The sequence below is a fragment of the Pseudorasbora parva genome, chromosome 14 (genome assembly GCF_024679245.1).
Source record: "Pseudorasbora parva isolate DD20220531a chromosome 14, ASM2467924v1, whole genome shotgun sequence".
Taxonomy (NCBI): Eukaryota; Metazoa; Chordata; class Actinopteri; order Cypriniformes; family Gobionidae; genus Pseudorasbora; species Pseudorasbora parva.
This window is the reverse complement of record NC_090185.1, coordinates 20,266,359-20,293,393: the sequence shown is the minus strand read 5'-3', so window position 1 is coordinate 20,293,393 and position 27,035 is coordinate 20,266,359. Positions and strand designations below refer to the sequence as shown.

Below are 27,035 nucleotides of genomic sequence, written 5' to 3'. Positions count from 1 at the left end.
ATTTATCGTTTATGCCGCACAGCGATTTTCATTTGATAGCACTGCACGTATCAGAAGATTATTACGGAGGCAGCTGACTTTGATGGAGAAATTTGCAGCTTTACACGCAAACTACAATTCATGTTCATCAATAAGATGAGAACCAGGACCATTATAAACCTAAATATAATTGAATTAATTGAAAAGTGTATCCAAGTAGTAATAGTTTTGTGTTTGCTATCATAATGATGACAGTAGCGCACTAGCCTGGGAAAACCCAGACAACTTCTGGCAAATTTAGATTTGCTCTGCAAGTAGTCTGGCCAAGAGGACGTCTTCAGTGTCACTTAATCCTACAGATATCATTCTAATATGCTGAAATGACTGATTTTGAATACAGTTTGTGAGACACAATTTTCCAAAGACTCATCAATATTATTTTATTTTCAAAATAATGCAAATCGTGTTCTAATCGCAATACAAACGCCTTACAATGAGGGCAAATGCAATCAGAGCTTCATGTTTTCTGTTCGACTGTCAATCCGAGATGTTTCAGTCGGTCTGATATGCTATAAGGTTTTTTAAATTTTGCAAAAATGTTGATGGAGTGGCGGTGGACACCAGCATTATCATATTTCTTTTACAACAGCGGCAAAAGTCGTCAGAAGCCATTGCAACATCTTCGTCGAAATCACAAACAGAGAATTGTCTCAGATGATTCTTTGTCGCACTGCTACGTCATCGTCCGTTGGTGACGCTCCTTTGGAAATGATTCGTCTATGAAGATTTGCCAGACCATAACTCAGTTACTGCTGAGAATGGTCTGGTTTTAACCAGGCCAGTAGGCAGCGTACAACTGTTCCGCACGCGATTAGCGTTCGCACTACATGCATACCGCGCCAAACCGAACAGCACTCTGGCCCACCTCTTCAAAGAAGGCCAGGTCCGGCTAAACGAACCACGCCCGGGCACAGTACAGAGCACTCGCACTACTCAAACCGAACCAGACTCTGGGGGTCAAACGCGCCCAGGCACGGTTCAGATCGTGAGAGTACACCCTTATTTGTAAAAAATCAGCTGAAATGAAATAAAACAAATATAAATATTAGACAAAAAAACATAAACTGGCTATATTCTGAAATAAAATAAGTTGATATTGAAGTAGTAAAATTACTAAAACTGAAGCTGAAATAAAACTAAATAGAAACAGAAATATAAAATAATTATTACTAATAATTAAAAGCACATAGCTTAATTACTAAAACTTAATGAAAATTAAGTTATTTAACAGTATTATTTAAAATTATATATATATATATATATATATGATATAAAATACTGTAATATCACTCTTATATTTTGCCCCACAATCAAAAGTAAAAACAAGACTTCAAGAAATGCCTATTTTTGACATCATTAAGATCTTTTCCATTGACATATGTAAAGTAAAAATATATTATTTTTAGATTAATCATTTGTCATATATATTATTTATATATGTTGTACTGAATTGAAATCAAATCTAGAGTAAATCTTATTTTGATAATAAAATAAATCTCATAATTAAAAAAGAATCCTGTCCATATACAATGATTTAAAAAAAATACTGTACATTTCATTAAAATCAGCATAATTTAAATACAACAAATAACATTATGTTAAATAAATACTTAATATTTTAATAACGCATAATATTCGGTTGTATTTATAATTATAAAAAAAAATTGCATTTCAATTTGGAACAGTCACAGTGAATAAATAAAATGAATAATGAGCAATGTGAACTGAAACAATATCACTTTATAATTAAATTACATTTTTTTTTGCTTTAATGGGTTAATGTTGAACAGCACAGTTCTGTCCCTCATTTTGAAGAGCTTCCTCTGTTTTTTTTCAGAGTCTGTCAGGATATATGACACCAGTGGGTTCTGAGATGGCCGCACTGAGCGAGATGCGCCGGGTAAACAATCTCTTTATCTCTCCCTCTCATTCTTTCATTACATGTATTTCCACTTAATTAGCATTTGTTGTATTTCTCCAGTTAGGATTTCAAACCTGAACGCTTAGATGAAAATGTAGCCATTCACAATACATCAAGAGAGCCACTAACATCTTATCACAAACGCAATCCAAATATCTCACCAAACAATCTTCTGTTCCTTTCCATCCACATTTCAATGCTGCTGATGTTTTATGCGGTTACTCAATGGCTAAAATCAGGCAATAATGTTCAAGTTATGGGTAGGTAACGTTTAGAAAAAGACTTAACAAATGCTTTCGGTGGTCTGTTAGCCGAGATGTTGAGTTGGAAAGCATTTGTGAGAGATCCAGTGCTGTGTAATGGTGCCGTGTCTTGACTTCCCCATGTTTTGAGCATCAGAGGTGGAAGTCAAGCTCGTCTTTGCTCCCGTGTGGTGGCTCCTTGCTGTTCTCTTCCCTTTCTGTTTGTGTGGTGCTGTGCTTATGTGTGGTTCAAATGCATCAGGACTTACTTTATTTGCTGGACCCCCATACAGGACAGCTCCAGCTCTGTGGGTTCAGGCGAGTTCACCGGGATTAAAGAACTGGACGATATAAGTCAGGAGATCGCACAGCTGCAGAGGTAATACAATACACTGGCTCTGGGATAGATTTGAATTGCTAAAAGATAAGAATTCTCATCAAACTAATATTTTTTCTTCTTTCCATTGAATTAATGTTTTTTTAGAGTCACTATCATTCTTTACTAGTAAATAGTAATAATAATAATAATAATAATAAAAAAGATTATTTTATTTTTTTGTTGGAAGAAATTACAAACACACACGTTTGTTTTTGTGACATATGGGGACATTCCATAGGCGTAATGGTTTTTATACTGTACAAACCGTATTTTCTATCCCCTTACACTGCCCCTGCCCCTAAACCTACAAATCACAGGAAACATTCTGCATATTTACTTTCTAAAAAGAGTAAAAGCAAAAGAAAAGTGTGGATATGGCCAATGTCCTCATATTTCACCCTCTCCTTTTAATACCTATGTCATACGCTTGTGTGTGTATTTATATATACATAATAATTCTACACAGTTCACACACACATTATGTAAACAAACTTTTACCTTGGGTGCGATTAATGTAGTTTGACAGCACTATAATATATATATATATATATATATATATATATATATATATATATTTATATATATATATATATATATATATATATATATATATATATATATATATATATATATATATATATATATATATATATATACATATACAGGTCCTTCTCAAAAAATTAGCTCAAAGTTCATTATTTTTCATAATGTAATGATAAAAATTTAACTTTCATATATTTTAGATTCATTGCACACCAACTGAAATATTTCAGGTCTTTTATTGTTTTAATACTGATGATTTTGGCATACAGCTCACGAAAACCCAAAATCTCAATAAATGTGCATATCATGAAAAGGTTCTCTAAACGAGCTATTAACCTAATCATCTGAATCAACTAATTAACTCTAAACACCTGCAAAAGATTCCTGAGGCTTTTAAAAACTCCCAGCCTGGTTCATTACTCAAAACCACAATCATGGGTAAGACTGCCGACCTGACTGCGGTCCAGAAGGCCATCATTGACACCCTCAAGCTAGAGGGTAAGACACAGAAAGAAATTTCTGAACGAATAGGCTGTTCCCAGAGTGCTGTATCAAGGCACCTCAGTGGGAAGTCTGTGGGAAGGAAAAAGTGTGGCAAAAAACGCTGCACAACGAGAAGAGGTGACCGGACCCTGAGGAAGATTGTGGAGAAGGACCGATTCCAGACCTTGGGGGACCTGCGGAAGCAGTGGACTGAGTCTGGAGTAGAAACATCCAGAGCCACCGTGCACAGGCGTGTGCAGGAAATGGGCTACAGGTGCCGCATTCCCCAGGTCAAGCCACTTTTGGGCTGCAGAGAAGCAGCACTGGACTGTTGCTCAGTGGTCCAAAGTACTTTTTTTGTATGAAAGCAAATTTTGCTTGTCATTCGGAAATCAAGGTGCCAGAGTCTGGAGGAAGACTAGAGAAGGAAATGCCAAAATGCCTGAAGTCCAGTGTCAAGTACCCACAGTCAGTGATGGTCTGGGGTGCCATGTCGGCGGCTGGTGTTGGTCCACTGTGTTTTATCAAGGGCAGGGTCAATGCAGCTAGCTATCAGGAGATTTTGGAGCACTTCATGCTTCCGTCTGCTGAAAAGCTTTATGGAGATGAAGATTTGGTTTTTCAGCACGACCTGACACCTGCTCACAGTGCCAAAACCACTGGTAAATGGTTTACTGACCATGGTATTACTGTGCTCAATTGGCTTGCCAACTCTCCTGATCTGAACCCCATAGAGAATCTGTGGGATATTGTGAAGAGAAAGTTGAGAGACGCAAGACCCAACACTCTGGATGAGCTTAAGGCCGCTATCGAAGCATCCTGGGCCTCCATAACACCTCAGCAGAGCCACAGGCTGATCGCCTCCATGCCACGCCGCATTGAAGCAGTCATTTCTGCAAAAGGATTCCTGACCAAGTATTGAGTGCATAACTGAACAAAATTATTTGAAGGTTGACTTTTTTGTATTAAAAACACTTCTCTTTTATTGGTCGGATGAAATATGCTAATTTTTTGAGATAGGAATTTTGGGTTTTCATGAGCTGTATGCCAAAATCATCAGCATTAAAACAATAAAACACCTGAAATATTTCAGTTGCTGTGCAATGAATCTAAAATATATGAAAGTTTAATTTTTATCATTACATTATGGAAAATAATGAACTTTATCACAATATGCTAATTTTGAGAAGGACCTCAATATATATGTGTGTGTATATGTATATATGTATATATATATATATATATATATATATATATATATATATATATATATATATATATATATATATATATATATATATATATATATATATATATATATATATTTATATATTTATATATATATATTAGTTTTAGAATTATAATAAATAAATAGTATATTAAATGTATGATTAATATAATACATTTTAAACATTCTGTTTAAATCCATCAACAAAAAAAGCAGATGGAAAGCATAGATATGGTCCAAAAACACTAGTAAAATTGATGTGCAAAGTAAATATTTGTACTTAATAAAAAAATTTTGGTTAAAATTGTGTATTGATAAACATCTTGCTGTAAAGCAAATTAAATGTATGCTTAAAAAAAACAACATAAAAAACATTAAAAAAACAACAACAATCATAACTGTGCCATTTTCAAAATGCGCACCTTTTTGCCTACTCCCATTTTTGTTGTCCTTCATTTTTCTCGTTGGCCCACCACACCAAACCTAGAATATTTGTCCTTTCTGAACAGTTCCCCTATAGATGACCCTCAAATGACTCTCATGCTCACATGCACACTTCAAGGGAAACAGAAAGGTACCTGAAAGCTCTTGGTGGCGGATAAGTTTCCCTCTCCCTGACAAAACCTCATCTCTCCTCCTTCCTCTCTTCCCAGTGTGTGCGTTTAATGTGTGTAGTTTTTTTATGAAATCTCTTGTTTTACTTGCCTATTCATGCTGCCTCAGCACTCTTGCTTTCACACACTGGGATACACTCAGGTAAAACCCTCTCTTGGCTGTCACGGTTCTTGTTTTGTGTGTGTGACGGTTTTTTGTGTGTGAAGGAGGCAGGTATGAGGGATGTTTTCTAGTTGCTAACAGTTGATAAAGGTTTTTGTGTTTCTTTTTTTAATTATTTCGACAGAGAGAAATACACGCTGGAACAAGACATCAGAGAAACAGAGGAGGCCATCAGACACAAAACCACAGAGGTTCAGGTAAACCTGGCAGTGCAATTATTATTATGATTTATTTATTATTAATTGTTATATATTAGTAATTATAAAAATCTACTTAAAATATTATAAATATATTTAAATTTAAATGTTTTAATTTATTATAAATAGTATTATTATTAGCGTTATAATTACATTAATAATACAATATATTTAAATTATTAATGTAGCATGTAAAAGTATTTTATTATTATTATAATTATTATTATTATTATAATTATATGATATATAAAATTAAACTGTTATTAATGTATTTAAAGGTAAATATATTACTAAAAGTATAATATATTTAATATATTACTAGTATTATATATTAAGTATTATTTGTATTATAGTTAGGAAAATATACTTAATTAGTAAAAAATAACTAATATTATTATAAATGTTATTGGTATTTTATTAATAGTTTTGTAATAATATTAGTATAAATATTTAAGAATACACATATTTATGAAAATATTACATTTTTTATAATTTAGATAATTTTACAAATATTTGTATTTTAATTATATTAAAATATACATATAAATTACATATATTTAAATATTTTTTATATATTTTATTTAAAAGTATTTGATATTGTTCTATGGTAAATATATTCATTATAAAATATATTTAATGTAATAGTAATATAATATGTAATGTATTTTATTTTTATTATTTTTCTATGATAAATATATAAAAAATACTTTAACTATTAGTATATTTCAAAGAAAAATATTTTTAATATATCTGTCAACATTTATTATTAGGAACATATATTTAATGTATTATACATATTTTAAACTAAAAATACATTTATAATTTTTTTTTACTATTATAAATTTAATTAATCTAAACTTATAATACAATTATATTATTATTTATATTTAATAATTTTTAATTATAAGTATAATTAAGCTAATAATTGTACTAATATTGTATTATATTAATACCATTTAATTTTTTTTATTATAAAATATATTCAGATTTTTTTATATTTATTATTGTTCTGATAAATATAGCAATATTGAATAAATTTGATAAATATTTTGTTTTTAATATATTTATATAAACACAAAATTATGTGTAAAGCATTACTAATATAATCATACATTTATACATGTTTTAATTGATTTGATCTATGTTTGATTGACAGGAGATGCAGAACGATCTGGACCGAGAGGCATCCAGCCTCCAGGAGCTTGAAGCCCAGAAGCAGGATGCTCAGGACCGGCTGGAGGAGATGGACCAGCAGAAGGCGAAGCTTGAAGACATGCTTAATGACGTACGACAGAAGTGCCAGGAAGAATCGCAAATGGTGAGCGAAAACAAACAAGACGATTTACTAGATCTTCAAATGACATATTGATGAACGTTAAAGGAATCCACTCCACTCTATTTCGGTTCAGATCTCATCCCTGCAGACCCAGATCCATTCGCAGGAGTCAGACCTACAGAGCCAAGAGGAAGAGTTGGGCCGGGCCAAGGCTGACCTCAACCGCCTGCAGCAGGAGGAAGCGCAGCTAGAGCAGAGTCTACAAGCTGGCAGGATTCAGCTAGAAACAATCATAAAGTCCCTCAAAGCCACGCAGGACGAGATCAACCAGGTTGTTCCTTTGGAACATATGATGTACTGTATGAACCAAAAGTGTACACTAGGGGGAGACAAACCTCTAAAGATGTCCATCATATCAAATTAATTCATGCAAATTTGATTACCTAAGAAATTAGAAGGCAGACACCAGAAACTGCTATATTTAATAATGTCAGAATTATTTTAAAGCATGTAACAGATCAAGCTGACAGGTGTGCATGTTGCAGGCACGGAGCAAACTCTCCCAGATCCAGGACAGCCAACACGAAATCAGTAAGAGCATTGAGCAGTACAGCAGCACTCTGAACGGGACCCATGGGGGCAGCATGACCAACCTGGCTGACATGAGTGAAGGCTTCCCAGAGAAGGAGAACGGAGGTTTCGGGGCCATGGTGAGACGTCTTACTTGATTTTTAAGAGTCGCAAGTATTTAAGTTTGTATTTTAGGCTTATCTGCTTAGAATGGCAATAAACTAAATTTGATTGTAAAATATTAATAAATCGTAATAAATTGATGCAGTATTAATTGTAGTATATAGCTATTGTTAGTTTGCAATATGATCAGCACAGTCAGGTTTGTTCCATTAAAAAAGAAAAGATTTTATATATTTACAATATTATAATTTTTTTGTAAATATGTATTTATAAAAATCTATAATATATGTATGTATATGTATGTACAACTAAAACGTTTTTGTTAATGATTTTATCAATTACATTTTTTTTATTAATAGTAAAAACATTTTACACATTATATGTGTCTAGGTGGTATTTTTTTATTTTTTATTTATTTATTACTAATTAATTAAAAAAAAAAAAATATATATATATATATATATATAATTATTATTATTTAATTATATCAAACGTTTTATATTCTTATTAATGTATAATTTTTATTTAAATATATGTCTATATAAACATTTTAATAATAATGCAACAGCGTATATTTACACCCACGTTTTATTACTATTTGTCATATCTGACTGAACTAATAACTCATACTGAACTATTTCTCATATTTTCACACTGTCACTTATAACAGATCGTGTTTTTCTAAATTAAGCTCAATAACCAGAACATTTCTGAACAAGCAAGAACCTCACTCCTCATGTGATTGCGATTGAATTCCTGTGGACGTTCTCTGATTTCTGATGGAGAACTTTGCTTGCTTTTCTTTCTGAATTATGCCTCGCATGCAAAGGTACAATTTGGAAACCCAACACTGTTAACAGATCTTCTTATGTTATTTGGAACAGCTGAGGTGCTGGCTTAAACTGTAATTTGTAAACACAAAATGACTGAAATTAATTCTTCAGCGTTTTTATTTCAAGTATTTTTTTCCACCAGTGAGTTAGTGCTTTTCATCTTTACTCTTTTGAGACAAATATTTTCGGCTGGACCTCTAACATAGTACTTCTTAGACATTCGTAGACAAAAGCTAGAATTAAGCCATAATCAACTATAAAATGAATGTGATAAGATTTCTACAATGTCTTCCAGAAAGAAAACACTCTTGACTAATGGTAATTTAAACGCATTACAGGAGGACCCTTTCAAAGTGAAGACCACTGTGTTCAACAGCGCTCCTCAGGAGATGCACACGGACCCCTTCCAGTCTGAAGACCCATTTAAAACAGACCCATTCAAAGGTTGGTTGTGTACATTCTTTATTCTTTCTCTTTTAATCGGCTCAAATGAAATACTTCTCTTCCTTAGTGAAGGGTCTGGATGCTATACTAACAGTGTAAATGATTTACCATGGCAATAAGTAAATCCCTGCTGTGTGGCCAAGATTTTGACGCCTTTGCGATGTCTACTGAACGCATCTCCCTCTTTCTTTTTGCTTGTTGTAGGCGATCCATTCCAGAACGACCCATTCTCAAAGCAGACCTCGACGGTTGCAGGTATCCTGTTGAATATGTTTATGTGTATATTATAGGTTAAACGAGGCATGCAGTGGGCGGCGCTAAGGAGTCACTAGCACACAGACACACACACACAAAATACATCATGGCATTATCCCTGGATAACTTTCAAATACGTTCGCTTTGATTACATTACATCCGTTAGAGGGCGCCTATTTAAAAAAAAGGCGAAGTTTGATGACGGCAAGTTTGAGCTCAGAATCTTGGAACATGTGGTCTTCACCTCACAGCCAGTGGAAAAGAATCAGGATAGGACTTGGGCAGAAATCATGTTCATGGATGTAATTATTAATGTTAATGTGTGAAGCAGAGCAGGAACGAGTGTTGAAGGAGCTGAGCAAGGCCGCTGGAGCGATTGTTAAGCAACACACGGCTCGCGATCAGCGGGACTTTTATTATGATGGGACACAGTCGCCGGCTCCATATCCGCTTTCCGCTCTGTTTATCACATTAGATAAAGTTAAGTGTGTTTAAAATGATATGACGTTACGCTGTGCATTCGCTCAGTGGCTGCTGTGACACTTGCTGCACACTGCTAAGAGTAAAGCATTTCTGCAGGATAAAACCGGAAACTGAGATATAACGCAATTGACAGCAACTCCCTCAGATGTCCCAGCTCCTTGGTTAAAATAGCAATTGTCTTACAATTTACAAATAGTTGGAAACATTTAGGATATTGTAAGAACTCAACTGAACAAACTATATAACACTGGCCTGGTGGTTTTGTGATATTTTACTGCAAAAATACTTTATAGTCCACCTTGAAACGCTGATTGCTAACAAAACGGCATGACATGCGTACGCGCTCATCCCGGAGAAGTGTCAAGGAATTCCGCACTTTATAAAGTCATACAGGGCCATACTCGGAAAAAAGGTTCCGAAAATAGGGCGGCAGTGGCTCAGTGGTTCATGTAGGTTGTCTACAAACCGAAAGGTTGGTGGTTCGATCCCCGGTTCTACCTGACCAAGTGTCGAGGTGTCCATGAGCAAGACACCTAACCCCAGCTGCTCCCGACGAGCTGGATGGCGCCTTACATGGCTGACACCGCCGTCGGTGTATGAATGGGTGAATGTGAGGCAAAAATGTAAAGCGCTTTGGATAAAAGCGCTATATAAATGCAGTCCATTTACCATTTACCAAAATGATACTAATCCTGAAGGAGTGTATTTGGCACAGAAATACTCTGTCATACGTTCAACTCATTTTTTGAAATTTGAGCCATATTAAGCATGAGAATCCAACTCTAACAGTGTAAATAAGTGTGAATGCATGAAATAGCATTAGACCCCCCCATAAGAGAATATGGACAACCATTTTACACCATGCGCCGTATGTGCTGATCGTTTTTCCCGTTGTTAAACTAGCAAAAGTGGGCTTGCGCCATGATCTAGACAGCGCCATGCTCTAGACCAGGGGTCTTCAACCTTTTTTCATTTCAGAGCTACTTTTTAAAAATGAAAGTCGCCAAGAGCTACTCATGTTATACAATACTTAAAACTCTCTAAATAATTCTCATATTAACAACTATCCAAACTGTTTTACACAGTAGTTCCAGTAGTCGGTACCAATACCATAAAAATTGTCTGGTCCTCTGTACCAATTTTGGTACCACAGCAAAATGTTTTTTTTAATTTATTTAACTATTTAAAAAAATAAAAAAAATATTCAGTTTATTATTTATGATGAAAATCATTATAAGTAAATAATACTTAAACATGTAAAGCTATGCTGTGAAAAATAAGCAACCATCCAGACATAATTATTATTATTAATAGAGACGTATTATTATTATTATTACATAGAGACGTACGTATGTCTTGACGTTCTAAAAAACAAACTTTTATTTTGACGGGTTGCCATGAAGACCTTTGAGTGTGTTCATATGACAGTTTTCTCAAATGAAACTAAGTAAATTGTCACGAAGAGACAGTTTATGCGTCCCTATCCTCATATAGTGACACGGCAGCTTATTGACGTAATGCGCATCATTGACAAAATGCGCACCCAGATGTTCGAATAGTTCGAATTTTTGTGTTTGTTTTAGAGGGAATATTCGAACGTCATTTTTGAGCAATTTTGACAGCCCTAGTGTGTGTGGGTGTGAGTGTGTGTGTGTGTGGGGGTGTGTGGGCATATTTTTGTGACGTGAGGAAACGTGTATAATGACATGGTTATGACATAGGTATTACAAGGAGAGGGTGAAATATGAGGACATTGGCCATGTCCCCACTTTTCTTTTGCTTATAAATCATACAGGATAAATTTTTTTTAGAAAGTAAATATGCTGAATGTTTCCTGTGATGGGTAGGTTTAGGGGTAGGGGCAGTGTAAGGGGATAGAAAATACAGTTTGTAGAGTATAAAAACCATTACGCCTATGGAATGTCCCCATATGTCACAAAAACAAATGTGTGTGTGTGTGTGTTTGTGTGTGTGTATGTATGTATGTACGTGCGTGCGCCCTCTCATCTTCACCCGTTATTCACAGAATTTGCAGGAGTAATATTTAAATAATATTTTGCAGTTAAAAGGTGCTATGGTGAACTATTTTTAGAGCAGTCCCGCGGGCGACTCGTAGTCCTTGCGGGTGACCTTGTGACCCCTGCTGTAGACAATGAGCTCAGATTATTAAAATAGGGCCCAAAGACTTGCCTACTGGCAGTATTCATTTCTCTTTTAAAGTATCATTTCATTAAAAAAGAATGTCATATTTTGGGGATGGTTCACCTGAAAATCATTTACTCAGAGACAAGAGACAATCTTACTGGAAAGAAGCCAGTCAATTGATTTTGTGGCAAAACTTTGTGCGCGTGAGTGTTCTCTTTTACTGTGTATGATAATGTATACTCAGAAAGTAGAACTGAAATGACATTCATTACAAGATGATGAGTTAAAACATTTCCAAATGCACTTGCAGACTATTTTTCTAGTCATGTTTTTTTTAAAGGATTTCCTACAAATACTGTGTAAAAATCTAGTCTCGTCTCATTTCGTTCTCGTGAACCCAATCTCATGTCTCGTTTCGTCTTGTGAGCTTAGTGTCTCGTCGCACCCCTACTAAATACCAATTCAGATGCAGGTTCTAAAAAAAACATGATGGCTGTTGTATCTTAAAAGTTTATGTGTAATAAATTCTGTCGAATCAAATAAAACATATATTTATAAAACTACTTTTTATAAGGTCTATTTGAAGCTTTTCTCATTTAACATAATAATTACTTTAAATTATCTTTTCAGGGGTAATTTCTTTTAATCGTGTGACAGCCATAACTTTTTACAATAAATATTTACAACGTTTTTAAAAACATTTAATGTAATGAGGCAGGTAACAGTTCCCTTGCAAGAGCATTTTTATAATGCCAATATTTAATTTCTGTTTATGAAATACACCACGATTCTTGCACGAAGCTTCATGGTATTGAACATCATGGTCAGGTAACTTGGCACAGTTCCCCCTTAGTAATAAATGAGGCTTTCAGTTCCCTAACTCTCATAAAATGTGGCCTGAAAATAGAAATATGATAAGATAATAATGTAAATGATGATATTTAAATGCAAGAATTTCCCCTGGACAGTTACATTAAGCTCTAAACTCTCTCAGATCCTTTCGGAGGAGACCCTTTCACAGAGGCCGACCCGTTTAGGACCTCTTCTGAAGATTTCTTCAAGAAACCCGCAAAGCCGGACCCCTTCAGCAACGCCGACCCTTTTAGCAAAAGTGCCACTCTTCCCTCAAAGGTACCCTGAAAGTCAACAACATCACATTAATCCCCTTCAGGTTTGAACTTTTGACTTGTTCTACCATCTCCCCTCTTGTGTTTTTTAGAGTCATCATTTCTCAAGTAACGACCCCTTCAGCTCCACCAGTCCCAAACCAAAAGGCCAAGGTACCGCTTGCACGTCTCTCACTTGCTTAGCTGAATCATATCATCCCCGCCACACCCTTTCCTTGAAGATGCTGAGCAAAGATCAGCATCTTTGTTTTTCTGCACACAACTTTCTTGAACCTGTGAAACTGATCTGGCATCAGCTGAAAGGGCCTTGTTTTCTCTTGCAAACGCCTTGAGGGACATGCATTACACAACTCAAGCAAGATGAAACTTTTACACCTCGTGCCCACACTTGTCTTTTTTTCGAAGACCACTCAGAGAACAATTCGAGAGAGCATGTGTGAAGAAGCCGTCAAAAGAGTTCCCATGCTATACGTCCGCTTGCAGGCCCTTTGGCTGCCCCAACTATGTGAAATTCATCTGCAGTTTCAGTAAATAGTTAATGCAGCATTTTTGAACACTGAGGCAATGCCAGGAAATGCACAGCACTTTTTTTTTAACCTGTGGGTTGAAGGCAAAAAAAACTAAACTTTTATACTTGTCTCATTTTTATTTTTGAATTTTTGAAATGGAAAACTAATACTCCTAATTGATTGCTTCAGTATGCATCTTATTGTTATTATATTACTATTGTGGTTAAGGGGAGGAGTATATATTCAATCATTATTGACCAAAATAATGGAATAAACTTTATTAAATTAGAAATTGTTCAATAAAAGTCTTAAAATAAATAATTCAGAGACCCTAAAACTTAATATTATTTTAAATCAATTAAAAACGTATGCTAATTTTTATACTATATTGAATGATCAATGAAGTGTTTATTTGGCCACTAAAATGTTAAAACTAAATATTTTATCAGTACTTTAATTAAGCTTTTATTTATTTACAATTTTTGCCAGTGACCTGGCCTTGAACTTTATTTTAAATAAATAAAAGTTTTTAATTAAAGTACTTTTAAGTAATACTAAAGTAATTTACCAAATTTCTTTGACAAAGATCAGTGGGAACAGGATAAGAAATCTTATAATTTATATTAAAATAAAAACATCTCAAAACATTTTAAAATGTCTAACATATTTTGACATTTTCTTGACTTTTAATACTATCTGAAATGCATTTTTGACATACTGTAAGATGTGTTTTTCTGTGGAGACATTTAATCATAGAAGATGCATGCTTCATTGTTCTTTTCTGCCAATTGCAGATTTCTTCGGTACTTTGGACCCGTTCGGGAGCAGTTCATTCGGCAGCAATAGCGGTTTTGCAGATTTCAGCCAAATGTCGAAGGTAGTAAACAACTTTCATTGCTTATGTTTGCATCTTAAGCATAGTGGAAGTTAACTTTCTCACGCGATTGCAGCAAGACATTTGTAAGATGTGGTTTTGATTGATGTTCCACTCATAATTTGCGCGGTTTGCACCTTATGTCTCTGATAACAGCCCTCTGCTTCTCTTTTCCTCTATGATTTAATACAGGGCTTTGTAGAAGACCCCTTCAGCCGAAAACAAGACATGCCAGCTCTCCCGCCCAAGAAAAGCGTGCCCCCACGGCCCAAACCACCCAGCGGTAAGCTCTTAACCTTCATCTTGACGCCCGCAAACAAACAGTGACCCTTTTCGAAAAGGTCAATACAAGGTTATTAATCAAACTAGTTTTTAGGACCTCAAAGTAAATGATTACAAAAACCATACACAGCTGTTGTGCTTGGAACCTGGTGCAATAAACAGAATGTAGACAAAACAAGCAATATAAACAACCAACATGAAAGATCTGGAGAATGTTGTTTGGGTGGATCACTCTTAAAAAAAAAAAGAAAAAAAAAATCTTGTGCCACATTAACATCTCTTTTAACTAGTTATTTGTTAGCAGTGAAAGAAGTCTTGGTTGAAGTCTTGTTACCCAATTTTGACAGTCCATAATGATATCTAAGACATTCTCGCTCTTCCTCCATCAGTTGTCAACAGGAAATAGAGGTAGAGCCTTGATATGTTTTGTTAAGATTGAACTTTTTTTTAGTTTTCCAGCACACAGTGGCGTGTTCTCATCTCCGTCCAACTCTAAAACGCTACACAAACAAACCTGAATGGAACGTTCATTTATCACTTGGAGAAAACGAAACCTGCTCCGTTTCCTCTCTGTAGCCGGCAGTTAGAGGAAAATAAGGCGAATCTGTGCTGCTCACTCTTTTGTGTTTTTGCAGCGACATGTTTTTTTTTCATCCTAGAAAACAAAGGAGTGCTTTCCTGGTGTAACCGAGGTTTAAAGTTGGGTATGGAGGTTAGAAAAGGAGGTTTTCTCAGTGTGCTCAAGGTGGTATAGTGAACATGCTTCGATGATCTGCGGTTAGCTTGCACTGCCAGCATTGTGTGCTGATCTACACACCCCTCCCCACTTCCTGTGTGTGTGTGTGTGTTTACACACTCTAGTGGGTAGTGTGGCCTAGCTGCCACAACTTTTCACTCTTTTTCACACATTTTCCCCTTGTTCTACTCTCTCAAAACATATTTCGAACAATATAAGTGCTGTTAAATAGTTTATCCCATTATATGTTGATATACAGTATATGTTTCAAGCAGCAAAGTGGTTAATGGCAATGGTATACAAAAAAGAAAAATATAACATATGAAAATATATATATATTTTTTTTTTTTCTGGGATTACTTGAATTTTTGAATTCAAACCAAAATGAATTTGTTGTAGAATTGAGTACTCTTTTATTTCTGTTAATTCAATGTATCATTAAAGAGCACTGCTTGTTTTTTGACCTCTTTCCCTTTGCAGGGTGGAGTCTTTTGCGGTTTAGTATTCCGTTTACTGACAGAAAGAAACTGATTGCTGGTCTGGTATAAATAACAGCCCTATTGAACATGCGGTTAACACCTTTAGAGGAACCAGCAACCAGTTTAGAGTTCTCACGAGCAAGTGAATGCCAGTCTCCGCAATGGTGCAAGAGAGGAAAAAAAAGAAGTATGCATAAGCATTTTTATTTATTTATCCGAAGATCCTCTCCGGTTTGCGATTACAAATCTTCTGCAAATTTCTATAATAAGCAGATTGCTTGTGCAAGGATTCTGCTTTCCTATAAAACGAATTCATACAGCATTTGAGCCATATTAAGTGCACTTGTTGGGTGTTAAAAGAGACCGACATTTCAGAGTTTTTTGCATCGTGTTACCGCATCATACGTGCTTGAACCACTGTGGGTTTTTTGGTTGAGCTTGTGGAAAGACTATGTGCAAATGACAATAATTTGGTTATTGTTTATTTAATAATTGAATATTATTCGGAATTACACTATCATTTACAGGTTTTGGGTTGGCAAGATATTTTATTTTGAAAGAAGTCTCTTCTGCTTACCAAGGCAGTGTTTTTGATCAAAAATACAGTATTTTTTATATTTTAAAATCAAATGTATTCCTGTGATGCAAAGCTGAATTTTCAACATTATTACTCCAGTCTTCAGTGTCACATGATCCTTCAGAAATCATTCTAATATAATGATTTACTGCTCAAGACATTTTTTTATTTATTAATGTTGACATCTGATGAATGGAAATACTTTTTGTGACAAATGTCTTTACTGTCCTGGATAAATAAAAGCATGAATTTCTTTCAAGCTTTCAAAGTTATATATTACTCATAATATTTATAATACTTGTTTGAATTAAAATGTCTTAAACTCATCAGACATTATACATATAACATTTATAAATGATACTGTACTATATTAAAGATCTGTGTTGGTATGGTAACCAGTAAAGAAATGTAGTTCTATTATTATTATTATTATTATTATCTATTATTACCAGCAGCCATATCACCCTATAGCCCAAGACTGGTTTCCCACTGAAGCTAAGCAGGGCTGAGCATGGTCAGTACCTGGATGGGAGGCCAACTGTGAAAACCAGGTTGCTGCTAAAAGAGGTGTTAGTGAGGCCAGCAGGGGGCGCTCACCCTGCGGTCTGTGTGGGTCTTAACACAATCCTTCGGATGAGACGTTAAACCGAGGTCCTGACTCTGTGGTCATTAATCCCAAAGAGTAGGGGTGTAACCCTAGCATCCTGGCCAAATTTACCCATTGGCCTCCTTACATCATCATGGCCTCCTAATAATCCCCCATTCGGATTGGCTTCATCATTCCGTCTCCTCTCCACCAATCAGCTGGTGTGTGGTGGGCGTTCTGGCGCAATATGGCTCCCGTTGCATCATCCAGGTGGATGCTGCACATTGGTGGTGGTTGAGGAGATTCTCCCCTTCTTATGTGTTAAGCGCTTTGAGTGATTATAAACGTAATTAATTATCATTATTACAATCTACAATCAGAGCTTATTTGATAATTATGAAGTCATACAGTCAAGGATTTTAGATGCATGAAATTTCACCTAGCAGAATGGAAATGAATGGATTTTTTAGACACTAAGGCTTTTAAATGAAAACTGCTATTTCTCAACAGGTAAAAGCACTCCTGTAAACGTGCCGGGATCCGCCGACTCGGCCAAGACGAGCGATCCCTTCCAGCCCTTCAGTGCCGACCCCGGCGATCCGTTTCAGAGTAAAAAGGGGGTGGGAGACCCGTTTAGTGGCAAAGACCCGTTTGCTCCATCTGCCTCAAGTAAAGCCTCTAAAGACTCTTCATTGGGTTTTGCTGACTTCAGCTCTGTAAGTTGAGCTTAGTGATACTCTTCTCTTGTCCGGTCCACTTGTTTCTTTCCAAAATCGAAATAAACCCAACCAACAAACCAAAAAAAAGAGCTTTCTAGCGATCATCAGTGAGGTTTCCTAGAGCAGACCGCACCATTGGCTTCTGTATCGCTCAGTCTGTCGCCTTGTGCCGGCTACTCATTTATTTTCCTCCATGTCTGCAGTCCATCTATATGTGATTAACTCACCAACGCACAGAATTCTGGATAATAAGCCCTAATCAAGCAGCCAGACATCATCTCTCTCTCTCTCAGTGACTCAAATACAGTTGTTTGTGGCGCACATGGCTATGATGTCATCTGTCGTTTTGCTCAGCACTTGCATGGGCTTGTGGGAAGAGGAGCAGTCGCACTTGGTGATACCAAGCGTCCTCGGCTAAGCTAATGTGGCTTCTCGCTGTTCTTCTGTGACTCTTTTTGTTAGCTTTTATGCAAATATGTCTTGTTTTTTTGCGGAATGTAATCAAGATGATATACTACTATATAGTTTATGCAAATTTAAGCTTGATGGTAAAAATGTAGCATCTTGCAAAACAGGGTTTTAAAATTATCAGATATTTTCCTGTTTACATGCAAATTTAAGTGACCTACAAAAAAAGTGAAAATGTAAGTATTTTTGCGTAGTTTGCATTTTTTAAAAAAATTGTTGCCTTTTATACAATTTTTTTGTTGTCAGTGTTTTAGCTTTATTGTCTGCGAAACGGACCATCTAATTGGCTCCTAAAAGAGACCTGTTTTGCTAGCATCAGTGTTTAAACCATAATCAGTGTTCCCAGTGTCGGTTTTTTAAAATGTCGTTTAATGCGAAAGTTTGTCATCTAGAACAAAACATCAGTGTTTATAGATTTATTGTTGTGTGATGTCAGTATTGTCGCTTCTTTTATTTTATTTTTTTGACAGCAAAATGAACCGTCTGATTGGCTCCTAAGACTGTTAATTTTCTTGCATCCTGAAAGTTTGTTTGCTCAAACAACATCAGTGTTCGTAGTGTAATCAAAGTTCGTAATGTTAATATTTTCATCTGCTATTTCGTCTCAAATCTCAATAGTTTGTTCATTTGAACAAAACAGTTTGTTTTACCGGTGTGTCTGTCAGTATTTTCGTCTCATACTGTGCAAAGTTGAACCGTCCCATTGTTGTTCGCCTAAACAAACATTGGTGTTTGTATTATTTTCCCAATATCAGTATTTTGTCTCATTGCCCTGCAATGAGAAACTTGAATTTTGCAAAAATTCTACGTTCCCTCGAACAAAAATCGTTTGTAGAATTACCAATGTTAGTGTTTCTTTTTGCTGGTTACTTCTTATATCAAGCAGCTCTGCCTTTTAATTGACTCTTCCTGAGCTAGCTCTGGTTCTCACCGTTCTCTTATCAGTCATCAGTTCATATCAGAAGTGTGGGCAGATTGTATTTACACATCTGCCACGCAGTCACACTTCTACAGGTTAGTGGAACAAGCATAAGCAAAATCATTATCTTGATCTTATCTCATCCAATGTGTTTTCAGCTCACTTTAAAGTTGTTTTAGGAGGAGAATTGAAGTCAGAGTATTCAGAAAAATGACATGGGTCCATTTTCGAAGTTGATAAGGGGAGATCGTGTGACGTGGGAAGTGTCAGTATCACTACTCAGCTCTCAGGCTGTTGTTTTCCTCCGCATGGGATCAGTGTGCGCTCCATACTGCAAATCCGCTTGATCCTAGAGCCACAGTGTTTGACGTAGCATCATTTTCATCCGCCCTTCCTCCTGTCCTTAGTATCACTCTGCATGACTTGGGTGCAGGGGACCTGCTAAACCATCTCTTATTTACCATGTGACAAATTACCACCTGGATGAACAATAAATGAATCATTTTCAACGAAAATTACCATTTTTACAAATTACCAGCAGCATTGCTTTGTCTAATTTAAAGGGAGGGGTGATATGCTGTTTCATGCATACTGAGCTTTTTACTCTGTTAAAGACTTGGATTCCCATCCTAAACATAGACAAAGTTTTAAAAAAAGAGTTGGACGTTTGATGGTGTGTTTTAGCCTAGAAATCTAGACATACCCTATCGGCAGCAAATCTAATCTGCCGCGAGTGTCTTCTAGCGAACGGCGGCCTTTCGAAATCAGCTTTGACCGCGACTCTGGAAGACTTGGAGTTAAGCTTTTCTCTGAGAAAAGAACGGCACTGAAGTCATTCTTAAGAAGGGCAGATGTGTTCTGAGTTTTGCCGACCAGATACGGAGAAAGTTTAATCTTTAAACTAGCTCTGCTTCACCTTCGTTGCTCTGGTTGGTTGTAGCGCTATCCAATTGCATGCACGGCGTGCAGAGGGAGTTTGAAAGACAACCGTTGGTGAGGTTCCAGACCAAACATCTTGATGTGGGTCTGGCTTGTCAGGCTAGGAGTATTTGCCAAAAATACTCCTTCCGGTTTCGGAAGTTTTTTTTCTCCGAGTATGGGTCTATCTGACGTCAGATAGGGCGGAATGTTCTTGTACAAGATCTTCTCCTGGAAGGGCACGCACGACTAGAGAAGTGTCACCAAAGAAGTTTTTTTTTGGTTGTCAGGGCAAGACAACCCTGTACAGCTTCCCAAAGAACCCAGCGTTAATGAGACAGTGGGTGGAGTTTGTTTTTTCCGGAGCAGCAACGGAGTCGTGCAAGTGTTTTTGTTTGTTCCATATTTTTCTGCGACGATAGTTTATAAACAAGGTACAGTTCAACTCCGGATTTGTAGCTTGTCTAAAGCTGAAAGATGGAGCGGTTCCATAAACCAAATTATATCCTCGTTAACCATGAGTAAACACTCACAAATGTTGTAAAACTCCACTAAGCATATATAAGTTACAGTACGTACCATTGAGACATCCTGCTGTAGTCGTCGTTGCTGCTTCTCCTGTTCATTTTCAGCCTCTAGATCAGATTCCGGATCAAATATGTATGGGTGAATCTGACTGATCTCAATGGTTTATTTAGGTTAACGTTTTTTCTCCACGTTTAAGGATGTCAGAGCTTTCAGACGCTCTCAACGGAATAGCTGCGTGCTCGTCATTTTTTTAGCTCCGCCCACACGATGCTCCTCCAGCCGCTCTGTTTTTTCCGGAAAGACTCGGTACAGCGCATCTTTCTTTTCTAAATATAATAAAACTAAAGACTTTTCGGAGATGTGAAGGATGCAATGCTACTCTATAGGTACTCAAGATAAGACTGTTTCACCCCCCCCTTTTAATGTTTCCGACTCCACCAGATTTGTAGATAGACTTTACGTATGTGCTATAAAAAACAACAACATATAAACTAATAATAAATAATATTATACTTCCAGGGTGGTTTAGCAATGCTCTCATTCACCTGTAGTCAGCTTAGTGTGCATGTTATGTTGCATATATTACAGCTATTTATCAGTGTACACGATTTGAAGCTCTCAATTGAAAAAGCTTTGTAATGTCTTTTCCTTCTGTCATTTTCTTGCTGCATGTGATCAATGCACGTTCATTTTCCTGTCCATGACATCATTCGCTCTTTACGACCAATTAAAAAGGTCCATCATGAGTCATCAGTAATAGTGGTCTGTTGGTGTTCAATCGGTTTGTGTGCAGTTCGGTGGATGGTAGTTTGGTGTAAATCTCTTTTGTGTTTTTTAAATCCATTCCTCTCTTGCAGGAACTGAGCGAATTAAGGTAAGATCTGTCTGAAAGTGTGGTGAACTTTTCTTGTCTTTTGCAATCTCAGTTGAAGAAGTCACTGAATAATGTGACCGAAAGTGTTCAAAATGAGCCATGCATGCATAAACTTTTCATTTGTATTTTGTACACATGCAAGACCAAACTGTGCACTTTTGATTTGATTTAATGATTTTGTTTTAATTACATTTTCAATCTCTCATCAGCGGATATTGAGCAAATTGATTTCTGTACCATTATAAGCACCAAACAGATTTGTCTTCCATTGTTTGGACAAACAGATCCTTCCCCAAACTCACGACATTGGTTAATTCAACATCAAAGTCTTTGGTGTCGCTGATGGCACAGAAATTGCACACTTAAATGTTTTTTGATGACTTCTAATCTCAAGATGTAGCATAAAAAATGATCTATGTAGCTGTTTATTTATATATATGTGCCAATTTAGTAAATTTTAAACTGGATCAGTTCAGACCACCGCAACTTCAGTGATTCACATCACTGTGCAATCCCCAATTTGGGGCCGATGGGTCTTAACGTAGCGTGTTCCTGTTTTTCCGGCCCAGTTTGGTAATGAAGCCCAGCAGATGGAGTGGGCGAAGCGGGAAAGCGAGAGAGCGGAACGGGACCGGCTGAAGAGACTTCGCCAGCAGGAGCAGGAAGACCTAGAGCTGGCCATCGCTCTCAGCAAAGCCGAGATGTCCAACGCCTGACCGCCATCCCCCCAGATCCACCCTTCTGTACACTACAGCGACGATTGTGTGTGTGTGTGTGTGATGGACCAAGATTTAGTACATGCAAGTGGGACACAGTCCCTGACAGTTTCGACCTCTATCCTTTTATGTTCGTGTGCAGGAGGGCGGCCTATGGTTTGTGAATCAGCTAACTCACTCTACATGCACTGCATTAACCTCTCAGATGGAGTATATAGTTTATTTAAAGTGTATTAGTGTGTGTGTATATGTGCGTGAATGCGTATCAAGAGAGCCATGGACATTTAAAGACCATTATTGGTCTCTGCAGATCATTATCTCCACTGGAGGGGAAAAAAAAGGGACTAAACCGCTAAGAAAGTTGCGGTTTGATCCTGGGTCGAACCAGAAACTTGAATTACTGATGCTACCCCCCCCCCCCCCCCACCCACCCCACCCTAGCCTTTGAGCAAGGCACTTAATTCCAGGTTTCTTCCTGAATTCAATTGCTGTAAGCATACTGTAAGTCGATTTGGATAAAGAGCATTTGCTAAATGATAACTTGCTGGCTCTGGCTGTAGTCAGTATAGTACACACTGGAATTACAGCAGCGCCTGCAGACTAAACGTCTGTAAGGAGCTCTTGATGTGACGGAAAGCTGAACGAACGGCAGTGTGATTATGTAAGTGCCGTTTAAGATAGCTCTTTGATTCAGAAGTCAACTAGTTTTTTTCACAGTACTGTTCAGAGGATCAGTAAAGCTTCTACAACTGCACTGATTTTTTTTTTTTACTTTATATTTTACCATGTTAAAAGATTACGCTGGTTAACCACTGCAGGACTCAACAGTAAGGTTTTTTTGGGGGCCTCACGAAAAAAGCTCTGTTGTTCTATATATATCGTTCTTTCCTATGTTCTTTTATATTAATGCTCTGTTGATCTATCTACACTGTAAAAAGTGATCAGTTGACCTAACTTGAAAAAGTGAGTAAACAAACCATGCGTAATTGAAAACATTAAGTTATGTGAACTTGACAATCCCACATAACTTAATTTTTTCAATTATACATGGTTTATTTATTCACTTTTTTTAAGTTGTCAACTAATGACTTTTTATAGTGTATCGTTTTATCTAAATGTGTGTACAAGATCAACAAGTCAAGATTTTCTGTGAAGAAGAAAACGCTGAGCAAGCGTCTTGTCAGCTGAATAGCGAACCTTATTGTTGAGTTCTGCCAATATTTGGTTGCATAAACAAAAACAAATGCCTCCGTGAGGGAACTGATGACGGATTTTGCTGTTTAGATTTTCGTCGTCTTCAATCTGTCACCAATTTTGAATCGGAATAATCCGTGGTATAGTAAAATTGTTTTTGTTTGAACCCATAATATAGGCCCAGATGGAATACGCGAAAACTGTCATGTCGCATTTTCTGTTTTTATTTCTTTAAATGCGAGAATCTTCAGAACAGATTTAAATGGGTTTATATGTTTTAAACAGAGTCAGGAATACTAAACACCTGTTGGTAGCTGAAAGCACAATCAAACTAGCCAACATAAACTGCAGCGATGTAAACATTGTGAATTTAGGTGCAGTAGATTTCATTAAAAAAAAACAACAACTGGCAATTGCTGTTGTGGTTAGCTGCTTGCTTTGCCCTAACTTTAGTCAGTATTGAATTTGACTTGAACGTTTTGGTGATGGTACTTCCTGGCACAATTCACTTCTCAACAATTTAATAATCGTGCTACATAATATCATTTTTTTTTTTTTTTTTTTACGTACCATCTGCTGTTCTTTAACCGGTACTATTAACACGTTTTATCTGTGAATGATCTGTATTCATTCTTCCAACTGTGGATCATTGGAATAGCTGTTTGTTCCTCACTTCGGTTTGAATCTGCAATGTAGTTGGACATTACAGGTCAAATTCTTCTGCGTGAAGATTGATGCTCATGTCCAACATTGTGGACACAAATATTGTGTAATGTTAAGACGAACAACTGTGACATATCTCAGTACACAGCTAACATTCAGCTAATGTTGTCTTTCTGTCACTTTTTATTTTTAGTTTGTTCCTCTTTTTTTCTTTACTCCTTGTGTTGTTTTGACCGCAAATAGCTGCTTGACACTCCACGGTCATGTTAGTGTCACACTAAACAGTGTTACATTGTCTAATTTATAATGTATTAGATGGAGCCTAGCTCACGCTGAAACTCGTGTGGTGGTTTTTGAACCCAGTACGACACTAATCTTTAGTCAGTTGAGCGTTTTTAACGAAACCGTACATCTTCAGGACTGGAATCAAAAGCTGGTGTGTCCCAAGACACAGATAATGTCAGTTTTTGGCCTATGAAGAGTTTTATGACATAATATAGGCCTGGAATGGGTTATTCATGCACAGGGGGCTTCGGTCCTGGCATTTCTGCCTTTTACTGTTACAGAAATAAATAAATAGAACCATTCAAACTAAAAAACAAACTGCATACATTTTGTTAACGCTCCTTTTATGCTGTAATTGTCCTCTATACCTCCATTGTGCAATAGTTTGTATATTTTATTTGTTGTAATACCTGTACATTCATTTAATGTTTTCATATCCTGTTTTATTATCCATGTTTTTTTTCTTTTTTATTAATGAAAGTGAATATTTTTTTAGTTACTGTCATTTTGGGCATATGTCCCATACAACTCGAGCTGAATGCATTCCTTTTTGGCCTGCCTTTAACCCTCGCCTGTGTAGATGAGACCGATATTAACCCGATAGAAAAATGCATAAGAGTATACATAAACCATGTATATTATGTGTTATATTTGTCCTATATGAAACATGTGTAACTAGAAACATTTTAAGGATTTCAGACTGCATTGATAGTGATTAGTGATGCTTGGATTCCTTTGGAAATGTTCATGCTCCGTATGGTGTCCCTTGATTTCACAGAATAAACAAAAGATAACATTTCAGACGTGTGTATACGTCACTCTATTCAATTCACATGTTCATGGTGTACCCCCAAAATGTATTTTACACTTATAAATGTTTGAATGTCATGGGATTAGATCAAATCCAAAAATTCCAAAAGGTTTTCAGTTTTTTTGGTTCTGTTTTAGTTTGTGTTTGTTGAACTCTGAGCTGTTCATTCGTAACTCATAGTCGGCTACATATTTAAAAAAATATATTTTAATAGATTTTTTTTTTGCCTGTTTTGTTTTCAGAGTAATTTCACATACTTAGCCTAATATTACTGCACCTTAAAGGGTTAGTTCACCCAAAAATGAAAATTATGTCATTAATTACTAACCCCTCTTGCTGTTACAGACCCGTAAGACCTCCATTCATCTTCAGAACACAAATTAAGATATTTTTGTTGAAATCCGATGGCTCAGAAAGGCCTCCATAGTAGAGGTCTTCACGGGTCACCCGGGATCCGACCCGGGACTCGAACGGGTTCGGGTCTATTTTTTAAATGGTCAGCCGGGTCCGGGTCGGATCCTAATCTACTACCCCAGCCGGGTCCCGGTGTCATGACAAATCCTGTCCCCCTGTGAAATCGTGTCCGCTGGTAGCGGTTTTAAATGCCTGATCAAAAGTTGTTATACATGGTTCTGGACAATCAATTGTTTAAAAATAACTAAATAATAAACTAATAAACTGAATTCATTGCCATACTAAGTACACACGCAAAACATTTATTTGAAATATGTAATTAATTGCTATAATGGGAGCAAAAACATGTTCTGAATTATATACTTATATAAGCACTTATAGCTTCAGTTATATACTACTAATATATGAAACATATGCTTTGTAAGGTATTAAAGACTATTTTAACACAATTTAAACAGCAAAAATCAAAACGCGATTGTGTAAGAATTGTAATCAGGCTCTGAACAGATTACCTATTAAAATTTCTTTCAGCCAATAGAATCGCTCTAAGGGTCCTTGCGGACATGACTTCACAGGGGGACAGGATTTGTCATGACACCGGGTATGTTAATGTTGTAGCCTATGTAATACGTCAGTCGGACTCGGAGAACACCTGGCCATGAGAGTCAGCGCGGCTTGTGTGTTTTGTGTAACTTACAAATTGCTAAATTAGGATAAGAAAAGTGTGAGCAGGGAAATGAGGTTTAGAAATACACAACAACAACAAAAACACAGGCGCTCTCTCTCGCGCGCGCTCTCTCAGCCGTTTAAAAAGCGTGCAGATTTAATGCATGCGCGCGGTAATAATGTACTCAAGAATATATTTCAAATCAGCAACAAGACCTCAGGTGAACTGTCACATAAATGTTTTCTGTGATGCTCAAATTGCGTAAAAAAAGGCTCATATTTCAGGTTGCTCCAGCTGACGCGCGAGTGCAGTCTCAAGAACGACATGTTTCAATGGCAACCCGAGCTTCCGCAGTGACTGTAATGACTTTAAAAATATGAATGAACCATCTTGTTTAATCTTAAAGTTCTGCTAGTCAGACTTGGCTCAGAGAGATTATGGCAAATAAATAATGCTAACGCAAGCAGCCATGGCACTGAACGAGCAATAGTTAGTTCAAAAGGGCAAACAGTCAAAGTTATTATGCGATTTAACTCATAAATCCGTCACTGTGAAATAAAATGGACTTTTAGCTACAGCTGAAATGATGAGTGAATTACGCATGCTTGGAACAATTACAGAGGAATATTGTAATACATCACAATCAAGGTACAAGGAAGGGAGACCTATACACTATATATCGTTAGGTAGGCTGACTGAGACAAAGTTATTTTTCGCAGCTTGTTTATTAACTTGTTAACAGCAGTTTATT

The 27,035-nt window shown here is 36.4% G+C and overlaps 1 protein-coding gene across 6 annotated transcripts in view; it reads left to right on the top strand.

Moving 5' to 3' along the window:
• Positions 1-25,193, top strand: part of eps15l1a (epidermal growth factor receptor pathway substrate 15-like 1a) — a 30,990-nt gene extending 5,797 nt beyond the window's left edge. The window contains exons 12-27 of one of the 6 annotated variants that reach the window (XM_067415778.1): positions 1,877-1,939; positions 2,496-2,581; positions 5,559-5,591; positions 5,737-5,809; positions 6,966-7,127; positions 7,219-7,416; positions 7,631-7,795; positions 8,950-9,055; positions 9,260-9,310; positions 12,933-13,069; positions 13,158-13,218; positions 14,369-14,451; positions 14,641-14,731; positions 17,619-17,777; positions 21,518-21,534; positions 22,104-25,193. In XM_067415778.1, coding sequence (XP_067271879.1) covers positions 1,877-1,939; positions 2,496-2,581; positions 5,559-5,591; positions 5,737-5,809; positions 6,966-7,127; positions 7,219-7,416; positions 7,631-7,795; positions 8,950-9,055; positions 9,260-9,310; positions 12,933-13,069; positions 13,158-13,218; positions 14,369-14,451; positions 14,641-14,731; positions 17,619-17,777; positions 21,518-21,534; positions 22,104-22,250 — 1,632 coding nt within the window. In that variant the 3' untranslated portion in view covers positions 22,251-25,193. Of the gene's footprint in view, positions 1-1,876; positions 1,940-2,495; positions 2,582-5,558; positions 5,592-5,736; positions 5,810-6,965; positions 7,128-7,218; positions 7,417-7,630; positions 7,796-8,949; positions 9,056-9,259; positions 9,311-12,932; positions 13,070-13,157; positions 13,219-14,368; positions 14,452-14,640; positions 14,732-17,618; positions 21,535-22,103 lie in introns of all 6 variants that reach the window. The other 5 variants (XR_010897879.1, XM_067415777.1, XM_067415781.1 and 2 more) reach the window with 5 other exon arrangements.
• The last annotated feature ends 1,842 nt before the right edge of the window (positions 25,194-27,035 follow it).